The 18,431-nt window shown below is 58.2% G+C and overlaps 1 protein-coding gene across 1 annotated transcript in view; it reads left to right on the top strand.

Moving 5' to 3' along the window:
* Positions 1–18,158, top strand: part of LOC120384549 (B-cadherin-like) — a 40,218-nt gene extending 22,060 nt beyond the window's left edge. The window contains exons 3-16 of the mRNA XM_039503406.1: positions 686–909; positions 2,550–2,693; positions 3,267–3,422; positions 4,563–4,707; positions 5,497–5,672; positions 6,603–6,731; positions 7,575–7,760; positions 8,677–8,921; positions 10,208–10,350; positions 11,544–11,768; positions 12,563–12,787; positions 13,077–13,207; positions 14,071–14,214; positions 15,760–18,158. Coding sequence (XP_039359340.1) covers positions 686–909; positions 2,550–2,693; positions 3,267–3,422; positions 4,563–4,707; positions 5,497–5,672; positions 6,603–6,731; positions 7,575–7,760; positions 8,677–8,921; positions 10,208–10,350; positions 11,544–11,768; positions 12,563–12,787; positions 13,077–13,207; positions 14,071–14,214; positions 15,760–15,972 — 2,486 coding nt within the window. The 3' untranslated portion in view covers positions 15,973–18,158. The remainder of the gene's footprint in view (positions 1–685; positions 910–2,549; positions 2,694–3,266; positions 3,423–4,562; positions 4,708–5,496; positions 5,673–6,602; positions 6,732–7,574; positions 7,761–8,676; positions 8,922–10,207; positions 10,351–11,543; positions 11,769–12,562; positions 12,788–13,076; positions 13,208–14,070; positions 14,215–15,759) is intronic.
* Positions 18,159–18,431: the final 273 nt, after the last annotated feature.

Genomic DNA, 18,431 nt, shown 5'->3' on the forward strand with positions numbered 1-18,431 from the left:
ATAGCGCAGCCTCGCTCCTCAACCACCGTATCCCTGCAGTCTGAGAACCTTGCTAACGACCCCCCCGCCCGGTGCTAGCGGGCACTGAACCCTGCGGGGTCTCCCTGCCCTCGGCAGAGCAATTCGTCGGGAGGCCGAGTTGCTAAGGCTTTGTGGCTGGGGAGCTGCGTAGTGACTAATGGGTTAGTAATGGCCCTTGGCCCTGATGTTCTGCTCTGCTGTGGCCTGGCCTCTGAACTGCTTGCGGACTCGCAGGTCGGAGCCGCCATTCCACTGGCTGCTGTAAAGGAGCCAGGTTCTGCCTGCGCTTGGTGGGTGGCAGCTCAGTGAAACCACCTGCCCTCAGCCCACTGCTACAGGCAAGGAGGCTGGCAAAGCTCAGGCTTTAACACCAGCCCTCCTCATTCGCCCCTTTCGCGTTCTCTGCAGCAGCTTTGGCTCACTTTTCTCCTGCGCTTTCAGAGCTCCAAAACAGGGGAGCAGGCTGCTAAGTGCCTAGAGTGAGCGCACGGAGCCTGGCGCAGTGTGGGAGATACGGGCCCCTGGCTGGCGGGGCTCTGTCCAGAGAGAGGGACGTCCAGCTGCTGGGTATCCAGTAGGGCGGGGACTGGAATACACCGACGGGCAGGTGGCTCTGCTTCTAACCCCCTTCTCCTGCTGGGCTTTGCTGTCTCCCTCTCTGCAGTGAGCTTCGAGGGCTGCGCAGGAAGGAACCGGACGGCATACCTGTCAGATGACACGCACTTCAAAGTGCACACGGATGGAGTCGTCTCAGTCAAACGTCGCCTCCATCTCCACGGGCACAAAAAGAGCTTCTTCATCCATGCCTGGGACTCTGCCAGCAAGAAGCACTCTGCCAAGGTTACCGTGAAGAGAGAGGGGCACGGGCACCACCACCACCAGCACATGGTACGGCGACAAACCCAGCGGGGCTGGCTCGCGTGACCTGTCTGCCCCGGCTCTGCCCGTCTGACGCGGTATCCGTCAGGGGCCGTTGTGTCCTTCAGGCCCAGAGGGTTCCCTCAGTGCTGGCCCCGGGCTCATCCTCTGCCAGCAGAACGGCCTCTGTCCCCTGAGTGCCTGCGCTGCGTGGCTGCCGGTGCTGCCTCTGCCGTGCAGAGCCTGGGTGGGACCCCGGGGCTCAGGTGGCACTCTGCCTGCTGCGCTGGGGGAGGAGGGTGGCTGTCAGCTATTGAGCCAGGGTGAAGCTCCTGGCAGCCGTTCAGCCCGCAGCTCTCTCCTGGGTCTGCTTACTTTACAAACAAGAGCAAGGAAACTCAGTATCCTTGGGCACCACCAGCTTCGGCCCACTGGGAACCAGAGGCCATGTCTCCCCTCCCTGAATGCTAGAGTGGGGGCGTCCCTGACCCTGGGTGTCTCCATCCTGCTGCCTCCTCCACGTGGGCTCCTGTTGGTCGTGTGCCCTGCCACTACAGCTCGGCGAGAGGAAAGGCCACGGTGAAGCAGGAGGCGGCTCCACTCCTGAGGAGGAGCAGGAGTGAGCACAGCGCTGCAGGGACGCTGTCCTCCAGAGCAAAGCCGAGTCTCCTGCCAGGGAGCTGCTGCGCTAAGGGGCAGAGGGTTGGGGTGAAAGGGAGGCTGTAAATTGCAAGCGCCTGGGGCTGCACATCAGCAGGAGCTAAGGACACTCAGCACCTGGCAGGATTGCACTAAGTTAGGAGCTTGGATCTCTTCCAGCTCTGGCTCCTGTGCTCTGCAGCTGGGCTCTCAGATTGGCACTGTGGCTGGTTGTCTGCACACATCTGCTCGGTGTGCAGCGTCCGCCAAACAAGCGAACAGGTTGGTGGGAATCACTAGGAAAGGCTAGATAATGAGCCAGAGAACATCCTAATGCCACTGCATAAATCCCGGGTACGCCCACACCCGGAATGCTGCGTGCAGTGCTGGTCGCCCCATGGCAGAAAAGAGCTGTTGGAATTGGAAAAGGTACAGAAAGGGACAGGGGTATGGCACAGCTTCTGCATGGGGAGAGATTAAAAAGCTGAGGGCTGTTCAGTTTAGAAAAGAGACAGCTAAGGGGGGATAAGACAGAGGTCTATACAGTCATGACTGGGGTGGAGAAAGTGGATAGGAAAGTGTTGATAAATGCAGAGTAATGCACACTGGAAAACATAATCCCAACTATACATATAAAACAATGGGGTCTAAATTGGCTGTTACCACTCAAGACAGAGATCCTGGAGTCACTGTGGATAGTTCTCTGAAAACATCCACTCAATGTGCAGCGGCAGTCGAAAGAGCTGGCAGCTGCTGCTCTGTATCTGGTCTGGGGCCTGTTATGTCTCTTGTGACGAAGTGCCATGCCTAGCTATAAAACGGATAGGCAGAAGTTCCAGCCCAGCCCAGTGGTGAATTAGCAAGAGCTCGCAGCTAATGGCTCCTCAAGCCCTTTGCAGAAGGTGGAGAACCAGAGTCTGGATTTGTCTGTGTAACGGGTGTGGCTGGATCTTGGACGGTTTGTTAAAACCTCCAGCCACCTTGTGTCTAATGCAGGGACCTTGCTGTGAACCGTCTCTCTCTCCCTGCAGGACTCCCCCGCCAATGCTCAGGCAGACATACTCATCTTCCCAGAGTCCCGCCCTGGCCGGAAGAGGCAGAAGAGAGACTGGGTCATCCCTCCAATCAACTGCCCTGAGAATGAGAGGGGGCCCTTCCCTAAGTCGCTGGTTCAGGTATGGGAGGCCTTTGGCCCAGCGTCCCAGCCAGGCGTGGTGTGGCGAGTGTGTCACTGTTGGGGTGTGAGGAGGGGGGCTCTTTGGAGAGCCGGCAGCAGGGGATAGCTGGGAGAAGGCAGAGGGGGAGCATGGAGAGATGGGCGGGTGGCGTTTGGAAGAGCTCTTGGGATCTGACACTCTGGTTCCACCCAGCTCATCCAGCTGGGCCGAGGAGCCGTTTCATTGCCAGGGTCTAGCTTGCTGCCACTGGGTGGCCATGCAGCACGGTGCTGGGGGGAAGGCTCCATCCGCGCCTGGACGGCTCCTATGTCAGCATTGACAAACAGAACCCACCCAAGCCCTTTCTCTGCTACTGGGCTTGTGTGGCAACAAACCCGCCTTCCAGGCCTGTCCTTCCCCGTATCCCTTAATGGGGTAAATGGGAGCAGGGGGTGCCAAGCAGGAGCCGGAATGTGGGGGGCAGCTTCTCGGGGACTGGAGGGGTTCTACACAGATGGGGAGGGGAGCACAGGCTGGGGCGGGCCCGGTGCTCAGAATCCCCCGGATGACCTTCCTGTTCCCCGGCACCAGATAAAATCCAACAGGGACAAAGAGATCCAGGTTTTCTACAGCATCACGGGGCAGGGCGCAGACACCCCCCCTGTGGGCGTCTTCATCATCGAAAGGGAGACGGGGTGGCTGAAGGTGACACAGCCGCTGGACAGAGAGGACATCAGCCACTACACGGTGAGTCCCTGGGTGCCGTGGATGGAGCAGGGGCGTGTTCTCAGGGGCTGATGGCCCCTGGAGCTTGGAGGTGGCTGGGAAGGGGCCAGAGGCTCCAGTGAACTGGGTTTCACTCCATTTCTTGTACCGCGTGGTCCAGAGGGCAGCTGCCTTCTGCTCCCCCTCACGGTCTCTTCCCCAAGGCCTGGCAGAGTAAAGCCAGAGAGGAGGTGCTGACCCCAGCTGGGCGCCGCCTCCTGCTCTGTGCCCGGCCCAGGTCATGTCAGCACTTGGCCCTGGGGCCTGGTTCTTTCCCCGAGGTGCTGAGAGCTGCAGCGGGAGCTGAGGGGCCCCAGCACCAGTGAGAATCGGGCCTAGAGCGCGCTGACAGCCCAGCACCGTCTTGCTGCCTCAGCAGGGCCCCTGCTGCTTGGAGACGTGCTCAGTGTGCGCCTCCCGTCTCCGAAAGCTTGGCTGGATGCCTTGTCACGGGCACGTGGGTCTCTGCTGGGCAGAGCGGGGCTAGCGGGTGGCTCCATGTCCATTACTGATGTTGGGGTTTGGCCCAGCAGGGAGGAGAAACCATAAATCCACACAGGTCAGGACAGCCCAGACTGGCCCCTCCCTGGGTAACAGGACCTCACTGTGCATGGGCCAGCCAGTGATTATCCTCCGAGTGTGGAGGGAGCTGGATGGGCCCTTGGAAGGCTGTCCGGACCCTGGGCACAGGCTGAGCTGGGCACATCCCCCATGCTGGGTGTGTTCCGTGTGGCCTGCGTGTGGACTCAGGACGCTAGTGGGGATGGTCAGCCAGCAGCTGGAGGTGGGGAATCGAAGGCAAGCCCCTCTGGCTAAGCCAGCTAGGCTCGGGCTCCCGTTCTGCAGGGACATGTGGAACGCTGCGCACAAGCCAAGCATGGCCACTGCTTTCGGAGCCGTGGCTGGGTGCGGCGGGCGCTGCCGGCTGCTTTCGGAGCCGTGGCTGGGTGCGGCGGGCGCTGCCGGCTGCTTTCGGAGCCGTGGCTGGGTGCGGCGGGCGCTGCCGGCTGCTTTCGGAGCCGTGGCTGGGTGTGGCGGGCGCTGCCGGCTGTGCGTGGCCAGGCGGCTGCAGGACTCGCAGGGTGGCTTGATGGTGCCTTACCCCCTGTGCTGCCTTTGCAGCTCTATTCCCACGCTGTGTCTGCGAATGGGCAGCCCGTGGAGGACCCCATGGAGATCATCATCACCGTGAGCGACCAGAACGACAACAAACCCCAGTTCACCCAGAGCGTCTTCACAGGCTCCGTAGGAGAAGGAGCCAAGCCAGGTATGTGAGCAGAGCCCCTACGGGGGGGCTGAGACACACCGGACATGAGATGTGGCTTTGGAGGGTTCCATCCAAGGAGAGAGAGAGACGGGGGCTGTTTGAGTGTTGGGTTAATTTTGCTTTGAAGAATTTAAATCCCAGAATAACCCAAAGGGGCTAAAATCTGCCCACTGAGCAGAGGCGCCTTGTCCAGAGCGGGCTGCTCGTGCGGATGGCTGGGCTTGGAGCAGACTCTCCCTGCCCTTCCAACCCAGCAGTTCAACCACCCGATCCTGCAGGAGAGTCGGCATCCTGGGGTTGAGCACCCGCCTCGCTACAGACCCCGTGGAGGGGACCAGTTACCTTCCCAGAAGGCTCTGGGGCTGGCAGGGAGCAGGCGCTCGGTGCAGATACCGCGGATGGGGGCGGTACGAGAACTGGAAGAGCACAGGGGAGCTAATTTGGTAACAGTAAATGTAGCTCCGAATGGTGCTGTCCCGTTTACCTGTGAGACGCTCCTAGGGCTCTGGTCTTTGTATCGCCCCAGTGAGATCGATGGCTCTGGGCTGACGGCTCCGCCTGCGCTGCCCCGAGGCGCTGACAGTCGTATTCCCCTTCTTTGGTGACTGCAGAGAGGAATTGGTAGACGTTAGGGATGGGAAATGCCTGGTGCTTGATCTAGTCACCTTCCCCCATCCCCCTTGGCGGGCCAGGGCGGGATTGTTCCTGGCAGTACGTCCTGGAGAATCGTCTCCAATCTCATTGTGTCCTAGAACTAGAAAAACAGTGTTACTCTAAACTCGTGCCCAGGTACCTCCGTGATGCAAGTGACAGCCACAGATGCAGACGACAGTGTAAACACCTACAATGGGGTCATTGCTTACTCCATCCTGCAGCAGATACCAGAACAACCCCACAGAGGGATGTTCGCCATCAACAATGAGACTGGCGTCATCGGTGTGATCGGAACTGGGCTGGACAGAGAGGTGAGTGCCGCAGCGTTGGGTCGGAGGCACGTCCGTGTGTTGCGTTTGCACAGAGCGGATGGACGGCCCTAGGTTCTGAAGGGCGAGCGCCGAACCGAGACGCATTGGGGGGGCAGGTGTCTGGTGCAATCCGTGTCACGCTGCAGGATGTCTTTGGCAAACTTCTGTTCTCTCCGTTTCTCCTGGGCGCTTGTGCCATGTTAGACCTCCCCTGCCCGGACAGCCCTCGGGCGGAGTGAATTGTGCTTGGCAGGGAGGCAGTGGGGGGTTCAATGGGCATCTCTGCAGTGCTAGAAACTGACCCCCGCCCCCATGGGAGGCCCAATCGTTTGGCCGTGTTCGGTTAATTCAGCTAATTTAAATGCATCAAATCTCAGCCCCACGTTGGGTTGTGTAGAAACACGTTGTTGCCGAGTCTGAGCCCAGCAGAGAGGTTGCACTGGGAACTCTACTGATCAAGGGAAACCCACTTTCTAACAAATACAAAGTGAAACTGACGTCATTGATTAATTGTCCAAGCCCAGACAGATGTGCAGAAACCCCCAAGCTGGTCACTGTAGATAAGCAAAGTGAGTATTTAAAATGCTCTCGGCTACCAATGTGAAATTCTGATTTTAGTAGCAGGGACAATGGCCGCTTGCCTCCTGAATTGTGAAGCAGGTTCCCTTACCTGTTACTGCTGGGTTTCAGTGGATGAAACTCCCCAGAGACGGCACCCGCAGCCAGAAGAGTGGTGCTGCTTGATAGCTGGCAGGAGCTCTCGCCTCCTGTATCACCTGCTGGCTGCTCTGACAGCGATGAAACTAATCATAAAAAGTTCCCCTGAGAGGAAGAGAGGCAGGGCCTGCCAAAGCCCGTTCCCAGCCAGTATTGCAGCAGCCTGACCTCTCCTCTGGGTGCTAACCCAAAAGTGACTTTTGTGGCTTGCAGACGACCCCCAACTACACGCTGATTGTCCAGGCTGCCGACTTAGAAGGCAGAGGCTTTACTACCTCAGCTACAGCAATGATTGAAGTCATAGACACCAACGATAATGCTCCAGTGTTCGATCCACTCACGGTAACGTAATCTCTCACCTGCTTCTATCTCTGTTTGCACTACCCGGGTCGGGAGCTCCACTCCCAACATAGAGGATTTCATTAGCTACATCTGAGTTAATTAGATGCCTGACAAAACTGTCCAGTTACTAACCCCAGACTTGGTGAAGAATCAAAGGGGCAGAATTAGTCCATGGGGTTAGAGAATCAAATTCTTCTTCTGTGCCAAAAAAATTTGCCTCTAACTGGAAGTTGCCTGAACTTGCTCCCTTTAGGAACATTAGTGAAAGGCAAACATAACATCAACCTCACCGAAGTACCGCCAGCCATTGGGGGAGCTGGGGACCTGCATGCTGTGTGTGTTCGTATCTGAGTGCTGAGAGCCAGATCCTAGCTCGGCATAGCCACGTTGAAGCCAGTGGAAATTGCTGATTTCCCCTAGCTGTGGATCCTGGCCCTGGGCGTGTAGTTATGGAATAGCCACTGCAGGGACAGATGACATCTGTCGCTGGAACACTCAGTGCAACTTTCCATCCCCGCCCCCAATGTACGGGCCCCCTTGAGGAGAGTGTAGCAGCTCTGGGTGCAATGGCACTCCCTGGAAATAGGTGCCGCTTGTGACAGCAAGGCCCATGATTCTGGCCCAGGATGTCCAGCTGGGGTTCCCTTTGGAGCCCAGCAGCTGAAGCAGTTGAACTCTGCCCCTGTGTGGAGGGTTCCGGCCCTGCTGCAGAAGCCAGACATCTAGGCTTTGTTGTTTTAAAAATCGATGGGATTCTGGGGCTGCGAGAAGTGCTCCGGCGGCTGTGCAGTAACCAGCCAGTCAGAGGGGCGCCCTGCATCCAGCCTGTCCCTTCTGTTGCAGTACCAAGCCACGGTGCCTGAGAACGAAGTGGGGGTGCTGGTTGACAGGCTGCATGTGACGGACAGGGACAAGCGGGGCTCTCCGGCCTGGCAGGCGAGGTATGAGATCGTGAAAGGGAACGAAGAGGGCTTTTTCACCATAACCACCGACCCCACCAACAACGACGGGATCCTGAAAACTGCCCAGGTGAGTCATGCCAACCCAGCGCCACCTCCACTCCCGTGCCCCACCTTGATGTGACTGACTTTGAAAATGCTACAGTCTGGTGGGGACGTCTCCCGGGGTCCTGGGCTGCACTGCTTCTCCCTCCTGCGCTCACCTGTGTTCACCCCAGGAACGTACACCAGCCCGGCTCAGTCCCCTGCTCTCACTCTGCAGGAGCACGATCCCCAGCAGAGGGTGCCCTGGGGAGCTCCCAGTTTGGGTCCCCAGAGCCCTGCTGCGTGCGAATCCTTCCCCAGGAAGGTACGGCTCTGTCTGGGGTCCCAGGGGCTTACCCTCAGCCGCCTCAGGGCCAGCGCTACCGAGACTTGATCTTCGGGATCTCTTCCCAGCACTGCTTGGGGTGGGGTGGGGGTGTCTGTCTGGCAGGACGGACTCAGGGCTTTAGGTTCCCAAATGTCTCCCTCCCCACTCCGGATCTGGTTAGGGGCTGTGGGCTGCCATCAGGGGCAGAGCTCAGTGCACTGTGGAACGGCACCAAAGAGCAGGGAGGGAGCGCGGTCGAGGGATTAGACCAGGGGACTGGGAGTTGAACAATCCTGCCACAGAATTCAGAGCTTCCTTATCCCCGTCAGTGTGGTGGGGAGGGTTCTCCCTCCCGGGAGGCTCGGGGGCAAGTGCGTGTGGAGCACTCGGGGGGTCTTGGACGGAAGGCACCCGGGGAAGGGCATAGCGCTCTCAAGGGACCTTCCTGAAGCGAGCCTGCTGATGGGCGGAGTTCCTCTGCCACCAGGGTAGTGTGTCCCCTTTCTCCAAGGGCAGGATGAATAGCCTCCCAGCCGTTCAGAGCGCTGCTCCTCGCCGGGAATTCTCCCTGGCGTTAGCAGGGTTTATATTGTCTCTCCTGGAAAGCTGACTCCTTCCTTTGCATCCTTTCCAGGGCCTGGATTTTGAGGTGCAAAAGCAGTTCATCCTCCACGTTGCTGCAACAAACGACGTTGATTTCTCAGTGCCTCTCCCGACTTCCACAGCCACCGTCACTGTGAACGTTGAGGATGTGAACGAAGCCCCAGTCTTTGATCCGCCTATCAAAAGCGCAGCGGTCTCAGAGGACTTGCCTGTGGGACAGCAAGTCACCTCCTACACGGCCCGGGACCCAGATAAGAGCCAGATGCAGAAAATCACGTAAGGGCAGGAATGCTGCAGATAAGCCTTGACAGCCCCCAGGGACTGAGCTCACAGCAGCCACTTGATTTGTGCATCAGCTGCTCAGGCCACCCCACATCAGTCCAGAAATGCTGCACGGCAAACACAGTGTGGCCTGTGCATGGCCTTTCTGTGTCCCATGGGCCCCGGGGAAAGCCAGGCACTAAGGAGGTTCTGATTGTTGGCAAACTCCTCCTTCCTGCATCGGAAATCATCTCAAATCTCAGTCATCTGCTCTCTTGAAAGGGAATAAAGGCAAATTCTCTGGGCAGATCAGTGGTACGATTGCCCTGCTAAAACTCAGACCTAACTTTGCACTCTCTACCTTCATGCTTGAAAACTGGGTAACTGGAAATATACCGAGCTGGCTGTTTGCTCAGCTAACAAAGCAGATCAGGGGCGTAGCTACGTGTGCAGCGCAGCCAGGCCGTCGGCAGCTCCAGGCCAATCAAGCTGCTGCCTGGTGACACAAAGGCCTGGTCTGCGCTACGAGTTAGGTTGACGCAAGGCAGCTTACATCTAGTTGTGTGAGTGTCTACACTAAAATGTAGCTCCCACCGATGTAAGTCACCCACTACGCCAACTTAATAACTCCACCTCCGCGAGAGGTGTAGTGGTTCGTCGATGGAGCTTCCGTGTAGACACCGTGTCGCTGGCTGTCAGCTCTGCATGGGGCTCAAAGCTGGATCCCTGCCCTGGCAGCAGGGCTCCCAGCTGTCAGGCCCAGGGCAGCAGGGCTCCAGGTGTCAGTGCCCCACTTAAGTGCTTCTGCCGCCGACCGAAGGAGCAAGTGTGACGTGACACAGCGCTTTAATGACTGCGCTGCCTGAATGTCGACTTAATTTTGTAGTGTAGACACGGCCAACTCTACCCATCCACGCCTCTGTCCTGAGCTCTTCCCTTCAGTCCCTTTACGCTGTGTGCTCTTGTTACCTCTCTTCCTCTTTCACTGGCTGGAGGGCAAGGAACCAGCCCTTCTGATCTGAAATGAGGCAAGCTGCATTCCTGCCAGCAATCTGCGCGAGTGTGAACCCTAGCAAGCACCTGAGAGCCCTCGGCAGGGTGGTGACCAGTCCTTTCCTGCAGGGGACGTAAGCATGAAAGGGGACGGTTGTTTATAGTTGCAAACCTAGTTTGCTAGATTTCAGCCTTAAACTCTCACTGGCAAATTCATTTCACGCTCCCATAAGAGCATTGCCCACCTGCTCAGCCCCCGCGCCGCATGCTGGACCTTTCTCCTGATCCCTGCTTGCCCTCCTCTCCAGGTACAGCATGGGGAGTGACCCTGGAGAGTGGCTGGCTATTGACGCCCAAAATGGCATCATCACCGCAAAACACCCTCTGGACAGGGAGTCGAGCTTCGTAGTCAACAACATCTACAAGGCCATAGTCCTGGCTGTCGACTCAGGTAAAGACACGTGGCTTCCTCTTGTTTCGGGCCCCTGTTCTCTGGCCGAGCAAACTGCCTGTGTGATGGGTTGTAAGGCAGGGATCGCTCGTGACTCTCCGGCCGCAGCGCTGCCTTCACGCTGTGTTTGGATACAGACGCCCCTGGCTAGAGAGAAGAGTGAAAACCTCGCCTTGTGCTTACGCAGCAGCTTTCCTCCCCCAAGTCTTGCACTGCTCCAGAGTAGAGAGCAAATAGCTGCTACCCCCGCGGTGAGGAAAGTGGCGTACGAGCCCCTGGCTGCACTGTATAATATTCTGGAACAGGAACAGGAAAAATAGTGCCCAGTGGACACTGCTGGGGAAAAACGTAACTACCCAAGCTGGGAGGTGGCCAGGACACGGAATGGCCCCACGTGGTCTGCACTTTGCTTACAGACAGAGATGGACTAAATCAGAGCTGTGGGAACGCTCATGAAAGCATGGCACCGTTTAAGGCAGGGGGAGGGCAAACTACAGCTCGGGGGCTGCATCCAGCCCATCAGACCTTTTAATCCGGCCCTCGAGCTCCGGCTGGGGAGCGGGGTCAGGGGCTTGCCCCGTTCTGCGGCTTCCAGAAGCAGCGGCATGTCCCCTTCTCCAGCTCCTATGCATAGGGGCAGCCAGGGGGCTCCGCATGCTGCCCCTGCCCCAAGCGCCAGCTCTGCAGGTGCCACAGCCAAGGGGGGACAGGCTGCTGCTTCCGGGAGCTGCTTGAGGTTAAGCGCCACTCGGAGCCTGCACCCCGACCTCCTCCCACGCCCCATCCCCCTGCTCCAGCTCTGATCCCCCTCCTGCCCTCCAAACCTCTCGGTCCCAGCCTGGAGCATCCTCCTGCACCCCAAAAGCCTCATCTCCAGCCCCACCTCAGAGCCCAAACCCCCAGCCAGAGCCCTCACCCCGCCCCCGCACTTCAGCCCCCATTTCGTGAGCATTCATGGCCTACCATACAATTTCCATACCCAGATGTGGCCCTCCGGCCAAAAAGTTTGCCCACCCCTGGTTTAAGGCCATCAGCCCAGCTCGTCCCTGCCCCGGCCCATCTGATCACAAGGCTCTCCTCCGTCTGCCCATGCAGTGCTCATACCCAGGTGTGGGAGGAGGCTGGGCGGCAGCAGAGGCGCGTGTGGGATTCTGGGGTCCCCTGCACTGAGCCGTGGTGTCGCTCTCCCTTAGGGACGCCATCGGCCACGGGCACGGGGACCTTGCTGCTGACCCTCGAGGATGTGAATGACAACGGGCCAGTGCCAGATCCGCGGGAATTTTACATCTGCAATCAGAACCCAATGGTCCAGTTGTTAAATATTGTGGACCTGGACCTTCCCCCGAACACCGGCCCCTTCAAGGTGGACCTGCTGCACGGCTCCGGCTCCAACTGGACAGCAACTATGAACGCCCAGGGTAAGGGGCTGGGCCGCTGTGCACCCCTCTCGGCTTGTCCTGCTGCGGGGGGAGCTACCCCGCGCTGGCGTTCCCACTTGGGCTGGTGGCCCAGGGGCTGTGGGGCAGAACTGGGCCCATCCGCCGGTTCTTTGTTGCTTTGTTTGACTTGCAAAAAGGCCAGTGGAGCCATAAGGCCTTTCCAGTTACTGCTTGTGCTCCCCCCGCCCCCAGCAGAGCAAGGGGCAGGGACCCCAGTCCCCTCTGGGGCCTGGTGCGTTCTCACTAACCTGCCCAGCCGCCGCTCCTCAGAAGGAGAGTGAGCGCTCTGGAGCAGGCATGTGTCTGCTGGGCTGCTCTTCAGGTGCCAGCCAACCCTACTGGTCTCCTGAACCCACAGCGGGTACCTGAGGGTAGAGCCCCCCTGTGAAGGACCCCAAACATTTGAAGGGGGCTCAGGCTTCCCCACTCCCGCTGGGCCTGCTGGTTGTAGCCAGTGGCAGCTCCACCCCCTAATGCCCCCAACGCCAGTCACACTGCCAGCTGTAAGGGTTGCTAGCTTCCCCCCCACCCCTACGAACCCCAAGCTCCGTAAACCTCCCTGCAGGAGCTGGGCTTTGCAGACAGCCAGGCCCCCCCAGCGGGGAGGCTGCTCTGCAGTGTGTCTGGCCATAGAGCTGGAGGGGCTGGCGGCTTTGGACTCTCACCACGCTGGGGTCCGGCGTGCTCGGTGCTGAGACTGCCTGCCTCCGGGATCCCAGCACTGTCCCTGGAGCGTGATTCTGACTCGAGCCCTGAATCCTGCTCTCCCCCAGGAGACAGCCTGACCTTAAAGCTTACCAAATACCTGGAGCCAGGAGAATACAGCATCATCCTGCAGCTGGTGGACAACCAGGGTAAAGCCCAGGTGACAACTGTCAAAGCCAGTGTGTGCGACTGTGACGGGGAAGCCAGGAACTGCGAGAAGAGAGCAGCCATCGCCGGCGGCCTGGGGATCCCGGCCATCCTGGGGATTCTGGGTGGAATCCTTGCCTTGCTGAGTGAGTACCGCGGGCGGAGCCCCCTCACCTCGGGGAGAAGCAAAGAGCCTCACGGGCCTGCCAAGCGAGTTACTGTCACAAAAGGGCTTAACCTCAGACTCACGGCCACTGCACCTGCTGCTGAAACGGCTCCAGCACAGCGTGCGCCATTGTCTGAGAGCTCCCTGGCTGGGGCAGTGCGGCTGGGGACTGCTCCCGCTGCTCTAGCGCCTGGCCTGGCAGTGCAGGCTGCTGGCCCCTCCTGGCGCTGCAGCCAGATAAAGGCCGTGCTTTCACTCCCTCTTTCTAGTCCTGCTGCTGCTGCTGCTGCTCTTCGTGCGGCGGAGGAAGGTGGTGAAGGAGCCCTTGCTGCTCCCCGAGGACGACACCCGGGACAACGTCTATCACTACGACGAGGAGGGCGGTGGGGAGGAAGACCAGGTGGGTGGAGCACTGAAGCCGTTGCTTTAGGAAGGCCCCGCTCTCCCCTGCGTGCGGCTGGGGCATCGCAGGGACCTGCTCTGGATGCAGGCAGGGTGGGCTCTCTTGGTGCCTTTCCCAGTCTCACAGCCAGGCTCACGTGGCCTGGCCAAGGTGTCAGAGAGAGTCAGTGGCACTGCCACGCTCTGAAACCAGGATCTTCTCGATCCAGCCGCTCGCTGTGATGAGTGGCTCTGCCGGTATCCCAAATCGCTTCACACATGCAGACGCCGCCATCACCCAGGGCCTTGGTCGCCAGCTGCCCCCTCAGATCTCGGACACCCCCCAGGTCAGCCCCTCCGCCATGGGCCAGGCCGTTCGGACAGCCCGAGTGTGACTCGCTCGGCGGGTTGAGTGCGTGCGGCCGATGCACAGGGGGGCGGGGCCTGCGGAGCATCTCCCAGCGTGGCCCTGACACGCTGCCCTCGGCTTCTCGTGGCCGGCAACGTTGGATTTGCTTGTGCTTCCAACACTGACATGAGCCACTTATAGAAAAGGAGGAGACATGAAAACCCACCCTGCCTTCAGCGCGCCTACCCCCTGGCCTTCCCCGCCACGGGCCAGTGTTGTCCTTCAGCTACCGCTTCCCTGCAGGCCTCGGTACAGAGCAGATCTCTGTCCTGCCCCTGTGCAGGGCTGAAAGCGGGACACATCCCGAGGGAGCCGCTGCTGTGGGGTGACTGTGTAGTGGTGGGGGAAGTTCCTGCTGTTGGGCCCTGCCTGAGGCCCCCCCTTTACAACCTTGCTTTGCCAGCGTCTCGCAGAACAGCCTGGCTTTCTCCTGCTTGTTTCCTGACATCCCACCTCTTCCTCCTCCTCCGCAGGACTACGACCTGAGCCAGCTGCACCGCGGCCTGGATGCGCGGCCTGAGGTCACCCGCAACGACGTCGTCCCGACTCTCATGCCAGCCCCGCAGTACCGGCCACGCCCCACCAACCCTGACGAGATCGGCAACTTCATCGATGAGGTGAGTGGGGCAGGCAGAGGAGTCGGATACCCAGAGCTCTCTCTTAGCAAGGCTTCCTGTTGGCTCGGGCTGTGCAGCAGAATCCATTGCTGCAGGCTGGGCTGTGCAAAAACCCTTCCTGAGACCCTGCACCATAATTCCTAAGGCTCCGTCTCTGTGCCCAGTGGAGACACTAAAGCCAGAGATCCAGAGCGTGAAACTCACTGGGGCCAGGGCATTCTCAGTGTCAGGCCCTGGCTAGGGAACTCTTTCCTGCAGCTCAGGCCTAGCCCCCTTCAGAGCGTGATGCACAGCACCCCCGCCTCCCCGCAAGTAGCGAAGGCAGAGAGGAGTCCAATTGCCATCCGTTACAATGCTTGGAACTCAGCAGTTTCATTCTCTTGGTGACAGCTCTGGGAACCCCTCGCAGCTGTGTGCAGTACCAGGGTGCGCCAGAGACATCTAAACACCTGGTCAGCAGGGACGGCTCCAGACCCCAGCGTGCCAAGCGCGTGCTTGGGGCGGCGTCCCGCGGGAGGGCGGCAGGCGGCTCCGGCAGACCTCCCGCAGGCATGCCTGCAGAGGGGCTGCTGGTCCCGCGGCTCCGGTGGAGCATCCGCAGGCACGCCTGCGGGAGGTCCACCGGAGCCGCGGGACCGGCGACTGGCAGAGCGCCCCCCGTGGCGTGCCGCCCTGCTTGGGGTGGCGGAAATCCTAGAGCTGCCCCTGCTGGTCAGGACGGGGCCTGGAGGGCCAAGCCCACAGGGACAAAGGGAGGGGGGGATGAAACTCCTGCTGAGCGTCCTTGGGGGAGCTCGACTGCCTTGCTGGATTGCCCCCGCACACACCCCGTGGGGGGACTCAGGTGCCATTCCCAGAACACTGCCCAGATCATCATGGTAGTGTTGCCCTCTCGTTCCTCATCTGCTTCTATCAGCTGTGAAACGGTTACATGGCGATCTGTAAATCACCGTCCTGTCGCCCCGGGAATGGGGCAGAGCACTGCTCTCTTGGCTATGGTTTCAGGCTGCTTGCAGACGCCTGCCCATCTGTCCCGAAGAGATGGGTAGCAGTGGAGCTGCAGCAAAGCTACCCTCCAGTTTACATGTGCTGCCCCAGCGTGACCTGGCACCTGCCGCAGTGTGGCCCTTAGCCCTGTTGTAAACGGGGATAAGCCGCACCCGTGTGCAGCGCATCTACACTGGGGTGTGCACTGCTGTGAATACCCCAGTGCAGAGAGGGCTCTGGGTGGATCCCCCTGCACCTCTTCACAGTCAGCTGCTGTTGTGAAGGGTTCCTTTGTGGTCACGCGAGCTAGAGGTTTGTTTCTTCCAAAGAGAAGCCGAGTCTCTAGCACGAGATGCCAGCTCCCGTGGGTGCAGGGTGCCGGTGCAGGGGCTGCTAACTGCGGTGCAGGAAGGGCCGATTCTGGGACAGCAGAACTGTACTGCCCCTCCATTTAAAGTCTGTCTGAGATTCTCCTGAGGGCATCCCCTGAGTGGCACCTCTAGGCAGGGCGAAGCTGTTGCTCTAGCTCACGATTTAATGCTCCTCCCCACCCCCCAGAACCTGAAGGCGGCCGACACTGACCCCACCGCCCCGCCGTACGACTCCCTGCTGGTGTTTGACTACGAGGGCAGCGGCTCCGAGGCAGCCTCGCTCAGCTCCCTCAACTCCTCCGCCTCCGACCAGGACCAGGACTACGACTACCTGAACGACTGGGGCGGCCGCTTCAGGAAGCTGGCGGACATGTACGGCGGGGGCGAGGATGAGGAGTAGGTGCCGCCTGTGTGTTCGGGCTGCAGCCGGGCGACATGTGTGAGAAATGTCGCTGTGGCCCGTTCAACACAGACCAGCAAGGTCGCTGCTCTTCCCGAGTGGGCTGGATGGCTGAAATTCCCTTTCCTTAGCAGACAATAGCACTACATAAATCTGTCGTCCTCGCAGTCCTGGCTCAGTTTCTTCAGCCCCGGTCGTTCAGCCATGGATAGCCAGTGCTTTCCAGGTTAATGGGGGTGGGGGGGATTCTGTTTCAGATTTCGGTCAACCAAGGGCCTTGGTGGCAGCCTGCCCGGAGTGCGAGGCTTCTCCCCAGAACACACTGCACTTTGACAGCTTCGCTGTAGGGGCTGCAGGTCCCATTGTGCTCAAGGCGGAGCAACGCACACTGGGATCGACAGCCTCCACAGACTGACGGTTTCTAGGAGAGGGCAGACCTGGGCTGCTCTCTAGAAGCAGAGGCCACAGCCCAGTTCTGTTTCCTCTCGTGCGGCTGGGGAGATCCTGGCTGCTGTTACTTCCCCCAGACAGCCAGGCCCTTCCACTTCCCTGTGCCCACGTGGGTGAGCACTCACATGCACCTGCAAAATGGCCTAGTCTTGCTGCTTTGCGGCACACTGGGCAAGGGGTGCCCGGAGAATGCACTCACGCCAGTCTGGTGCTGTGCAGCAATGTCTTCACCTGCCCTGCATTTCTTGCTGCAAGCCTCCCAGGACAGGGGCCTGCTAACTTCTGGGGGCTCCTATCTTCCAGCGGTGTTATTAAAAGGTACCCGTTTCCCCGGTGCTCTCAGAATACCTCATTCTGAATACAGGAAGCCTAGTGGGAAACTCCCCTCCACCAGCGTGTGGGATTTGTTCACGTTTTCACGCCTCCCATTGTGTGGCTCGGTGCTGCGTGTGCCCACGGAGTGGGTGTGTTCTACAAAGTAGATTCTGAAGAGCAAGCGTGAAGTAGCCTTTCTCAGTAATTGTGGTGACCCGCTACCGCTGGGCCAGTCTGGAACACAGCCAAATTGCAGGGGACTTTGCCAGAGATATTTTTTATTGAATTTTCAGATGCCACTTATTTTTTATTATTATTGTTACCCTTAAACAAGAGCTGCACTTTGATACGTTTAGCACTGTGCCAACCCAAAGACCAAAGATGAGGGTAGCCCTCTTACTAAGCAATCAGTCATGGGAGATATGGGGGCGAGCCCCCAGGAAATCCTCAGGGAACGGACAGCAGATTCACACCCTTTCCTGGAAAGGAACCCCAGGACTCACTTCGGGAGCTCTGCTGGCAAGTGCCCAAATACCTTTGTATGCTGGTTTTAATGAATCCAGCTCGTCCCTGTCCGTGCGTTCATGTGCTCCGAAAGTAGTGATAATTTGTGTCTGTGCGCTGCAGTAGTGACTTTCCATTTCTCTAAATAGAGTTCAGTCTTCCCCGCCCCCTATACTTTGTCATGCACTCCTTACCCCTCCCAAAAAACTGGCTTATAAACCAACTCTTAAGTCTGTCCTCTGCCGACTGGAGGTGTGACTCTGAGGAAGTGTCACAGGACGTTAGTGCCTAGTACACTTGGGGCTCTGTATAAATAAATGCAACGTCTAAAGCCTGACTGTCAGCCAGTTTGAGGCTGTATTTTTGTATAAAGTTCATTCATATTTCTGAATAGGGGGGAGAGGATCTATAAAATTACCAGCCAATACCATGCCATGTTCTTTTCACATAGTATTTAGCAGGATGTCTTATTTGATTTAATAGCTATAGGCTGATTTATATTTTTCCATTGTGACTACTTCCTTCGGTGCGTTGTCTAATCTCTAATGTATGCAGTGTAATTACTGTGCAATGGAGCTTTAAAAAAACCCAAATGGCTTTATGCCTGCCTTGGTACTTGTACCTTTCTGTGACGGGAATGGTGGGATCCAAAGGAAGCTCAGAGAACAGCAATAGCTTTGTGTTAATCTGACGTTTTTATAACATTTTAATAAATTTGTTTTTAAAAAATACTTTTCTCTTTGAATGTTAAGGCTAAAAATCTCTGCACGGGTTTTGCTGCCCTTAGCTCATTGAGCATATCCTCTAGTTCAGTGCTTCTCAAACTTTTTTTCCACCGACCACTTGAAAATTGCTGAGGGTCTCGGCAGACCATTAATGATCTTTCCAAATATTGTTTGTACTGTGAGCTAACGATTGTAAAGCGCTTTGGATAAAAGCGCTATATTAAAAATAATAATTCAATTTTTTTGGTTCTACAAATAAAAGCACACAATTCATATTTTAATATCAGTAGTCTTACCTTCCTAGTGCGATGGATGTGCTCTCTCTCCCCTGCTGCAGCAGCCCCCAAGCTAGGGCTGGGAAGGATCCCCCACTGCGGCAGCCACTGAGATGGGGCTGGGAAGGAGGGAGGTCTCTCTCCCCCATAGGGTGACCAAATGTCCTGATTTTTATAGGGACAGTCCCAG

Source organism: Mauremys reevesii, linkage group 16 (genome assembly GCF_016161935.1).
Source record: "Mauremys reevesii isolate NIE-2019 linkage group 16, ASM1616193v1, whole genome shotgun sequence".
Lineage (NCBI taxonomy): Eukaryota > Metazoa > Chordata > Testudines > Geoemydidae > Mauremys > Mauremys reevesii.